This window comes from Plasmodium fragile (genome assembly GCF_000956335.1).
Source record: "Plasmodium fragile strain nilgiri unplaced genomic scaffold supercont1.33, whole genome shotgun sequence".
NCBI classification, from domain to species: Eukaryota; Apicomplexa; class Aconoidasida; order Haemosporida; family Plasmodiidae; genus Plasmodium; species Plasmodium fragile.
Window position 1 is genome coordinate 105,875 of NW_012192613.1, and position 4,198 is coordinate 110,072.

At 37.8% G+C, this 4,198-nt stretch overlaps 1 protein-coding gene across 1 annotated transcript; it reads left to right on the top strand.

Moving 5' to 3' along the window:
- Positions 1 to 3,179: 3,179 nt before the first annotated feature.
- Positions 3,180 to 3,635, top strand: AK88_03072 (40S ribosomal protein; the record flags this gene model as incomplete). Its single annotated transcript, XM_012480695.1, has 1 exon — positions 3,180 to 3,635. One exon carries the CDS (start codon positions 3,180 to 3,182, stop codon positions 3,633 to 3,635), a length of 456 nt encoding a protein of 151 aa, XP_012336118.1.
- Between the last annotated feature and the right edge of the window lie 563 nt (positions 3,636 to 4,198).

The following is a 4,198-nucleotide window of genomic DNA, read 5'->3' on the forward strand; positions in this document are numbered from 1 at the left end:
TTTTTTTTTTTTTTTTACAAAAGGATAAGGGGGAGCTGCGGGATGTTTTTTGTCCATTTTGTCCTTCTGCGTAATAGGCAAAATAGCCGAACCTATAGTAAAGCGCGCAATTGGGGAAGTTTCATTATTTGAGATCTTCCCTTACGAGATTGTCGTTTTCAGTGCACCAAAAAAAAAAAAACAAAGTTGAAAGCTCAAAGGAGGATGACAAAATAGAAGTAGAAAAAGGGATTGCCTCTTGTCCTATTTCGTTGGTTTTTTTTTGTCACTTCATTTTAAAAAGTTCTATGGGTACCTTTGAACAATCGGTTTTGGTTTTTATGGTTAATGCTGTCTTTAGACATGCAAAACGGGAGGCTGGCCTTACCCCCTCGCCTATTCTGAATGGGTAGGCCCGAATATGTCATGGTGATCTGCAAGGTACCTTCAACCTTTATATGCGTTATGCGAGTGGGGCAATTCTTTGTTTCTCCTTAAACTGTGTTGCCAATGCAGTGTACAATGGCCATTCCAGAGAACTTACCACATATAACGGATTGTGGGTTAATGTCATGCAACTTGGTAATACCATCGGTTAGGTCTTACGTGCAGTTGGGAGTGTCACTTGCTCGTAGCACGATTGTGAATCGTTTGGTTGTCTTAGGGAAAACCCATTATGTTTAGAATAACTGAGCAGTAGAAGCAAATACTCTTTTTCATTACTATATGAACCCCGTTGAATTGTACATCTCAGTAGTGGTCACTTTAGGAAGGTTGTAAAGAAGGAACAATTTTGAGTGACCCCATAAGACGCATGTGCGTCATCGCATGAACGCTATGAGCTGGACATATGCTGTCAGCACCGTGTCGCGTCCGTGTAATCTCTACCATTTCGTGATCACACAGGGAGGGAAAGTACACCTTTCTCAAAGTTAAAAAAGACATTATGCTTCTGCAACCATTTTCGTATTTTTATTATAGCATTTGAAATAGGAAATACAATCGCATCCTTTTTTAAGCCGCTTTTTTTTTTTTTTTTTTTTTTTTTTTTTTGCTTTCCAAGCAATGATTAAGCAGTTCGCACGTTAAAATAAATGTGTGTTGCGCAAAATGCCCGATCGGCATGTGCCAGAGAAGAGTCATATTAATTTAGTTCATGGGAGGAATGAATAAAAAAGAGTACAGTGCGTGTTTTGCAAATATGCAAAATTGTGATTTTTTTTTTTTATTCTTTTTTGTTGTTTAAGTGGAGGCTGTAAATTTCCACTTGGTCACATTACATTACGTTCCGTCTGGTCAATTCCATTTCGTAAACAACGCGTCGCCACATATGTAGCATTGTACAAGTTGCCTCAGATTTTCCGCCGCGTCTACGTCATATTAAACAACGGTTGGGGCAGAAAAAATGAGCACATCCAGGGAAAGGAAATATCCAGTATGCAAATGACATGCGCAAAGTGTATGCCCTTTTAAGCAAGCTATACGATTATTTCAACTTTTCACATAAAATAACTCCACCCAATGGGGTAACACATAATAGTACAAACATAAACGGGATGCCATGCGCAAATATTAAAAATCTACATAAACGGAAATGTATTTTTTTTGCCCCTGTTATATATATTGTACACACATGGTCGCGCATACATTTTTCAGCATATTTTTGTTCTGACCCATGTAATACCCATTTTGGTGCAACGTTATGGAAACGTGTGGCCTACAAAATAGAAGCTGCTAAAAAAACATATTTTCAGCTATCCATGTTACAGCATTATGAAGGAATAAAATTCACCTTACGGATGGGTTAAAAAAAAAAAAAACGTTTTAAATTTTGCAGGGCAAAAGAAAGGCATATAACACTTTGTTCCTTCTTGGCCGCTATAAGCACCGTGTTCGAGTTCACCGTTTATAAGCGCATCCCCTGTACCCCTAGGTCACCCCACTGGGCGGCGCAAAAAAATAAAACGAAAAAATATAAGCGTAGCGCCAACTTCCAACTACGCAGTCCGCGCATTTGTGGTCGCGGGATAGGGCTGCGAGGTTAGCAGGGAAGAGTAACGCGGTGCCGTTACACTTGCAAAATATGCCCATGGAAAATGATGCGCATAACATGAGCAAAAATGTATTATTAAAGTTAATATACGTGCAGTTGGATAGGCGATATTATATAACAAGCACATAATAAACCTCCTATTGCGAGGCTGCCGCAAACCTTTTTGGCAACAGCCACGTGCGTTAAATGCCCTACTTTTACAAGCAGCACAAAAGTTTCCACAGCTATATACCGCAAGTATTATATGATGATGTATGCGGGGTAATAAAGAAAAAAAATATATATTTTGTACATTTTTCCCTCCACGGGTATAGTGTTCAATTTTAGGGGAATACAAAATTATATAACAAAAAATTGTGACGGAAATATTAAAAAAAAAAAAAATATACGTTTACGTTCGAGAACCAATTTGTTAATTCTTCAATAAAACGTAAAAGAAAAAAATATTATCCGCGCAACGAAAGGATTTTTTGTTTTCTTCAATGTAGCAGTTGAAAAAGCAAAGCTGTGAACATTTCGCAAGCCCAAAAGAGGAGTAATATATAATAACAAGCCGTTTTTACGTACGTTTATTTATAATAAACCAAACCCATCCTTTACAACCTTTCGAATTAATTAAGGTAAGTGAGAAATATGATTAAAAAAAAACGACAGCCTTAACATGGTACCATATTTCCGTGGGTACCTACGTACATAGTCATCTACATATGTATAATATTTTATACAACACATTAAAATGCGAAACTGTGAGCTACAGTATCTGAGTAAATGTACGCTTAATAGCTGGAAGGCCTGAGCGTACATTATGTGCGTTGTGAAAGAGGCCATATGTAGGCTCATACATAGTTTTGGAGGGGAGAGCACAGTTATTGTACTGTTTGAGTTTATATAAAGAATATATTTTGACCAAACTAGTCAAAAGCTGTGCTTCCCTGTACCATATATATATGTTTTTTTTTCGCGTTTGTAAAGTTAATTGGAGGGAGTACTGAGCGGACAGTAGAGAGATAAGCAAATGCGCCAGCGCGTACGGCAGAGCGTACATGCCGATATGGCCATTCATGATGGTATATATATATATATTTACCTACTATATGTGAACATTTCCTGTGTACCTCTTTCCCCCCTTTTTTAACAGCCAAACACAATGGGTCGCATGTACGGTAAGGGAAAAGGTATTTCCAGCTCTACCATTCCATATAAAAGGAAACAACCAAGTTGGTTGAAGCAGAAGCCATCTGAAATTGAAGATGCGATAATTAAATTGGCCAAGAAAGGACAAACCCCATCCCAAATTGGTGCTACATTAAGAGACAATTATGGAATTCCCCAAGTAAAGGCCGTTACAGGAAATAAAATCCTCAGAATATTAAGAGCCCATGGAGTTGCCACGACCATTCCAGAGGATTTGTACTTTTTAATAAAGAAGGCCGTATCCATGAGAAAGCATCTTGAAAAAAACAAAAAGGATAAGGATTGTAAATTCAGATTAATTTTAACTGAATCGAAAATTCACAGAATTTCCCGATACTACAAAAGAAAAAAGTTGTTGCCATCCAACTGGAAATACCAGTCCAGCACGGCTAGCGCACTCATTGCATAGACACTTGGCCAAACGAGACGTGCGAAGTGTATGTGAGTAAGCGGCAAAATTGGACAAAAATATGCAACACTGTGAAGAAATAAGCTAAAAGGAATGGACGAAAGGAACTGCTTTTAGATAGATATACAAATGTACACGCCCCCGCTTATACATGATAACGCCGTAACTTTTTTCACTACACATTTTTTCCCTCACCATTTTTAACGTGTATTAAAAACTCTAGCAAAACTTTTGTTCAAATTTTTAATAAAAAAAAGAAAATTAACCCTTTTTATTGCGCAACGCATAAGAGGGATTAGTTGGATAAAGTCGAAAAAGGTATAAAGCTAAAAGTGGGTAGTGGTCATCAGGCAGGGTACCTACCTACTGTGTGTGTGTGTACAGGACATTGGAGCATACCTGTGCAGGAATACATGTACACTTAAAGCAAATGCAATATGAACGAAAATGCATATGCAAATGGGGGTTCGAAATGAGCCCATCAAATGTTCACCAAGGGGAATTCGTTACAGATTGCCATAGAAACAATAGCACAGAAATAGGTGGTTAAAAAAAAAAAAAAA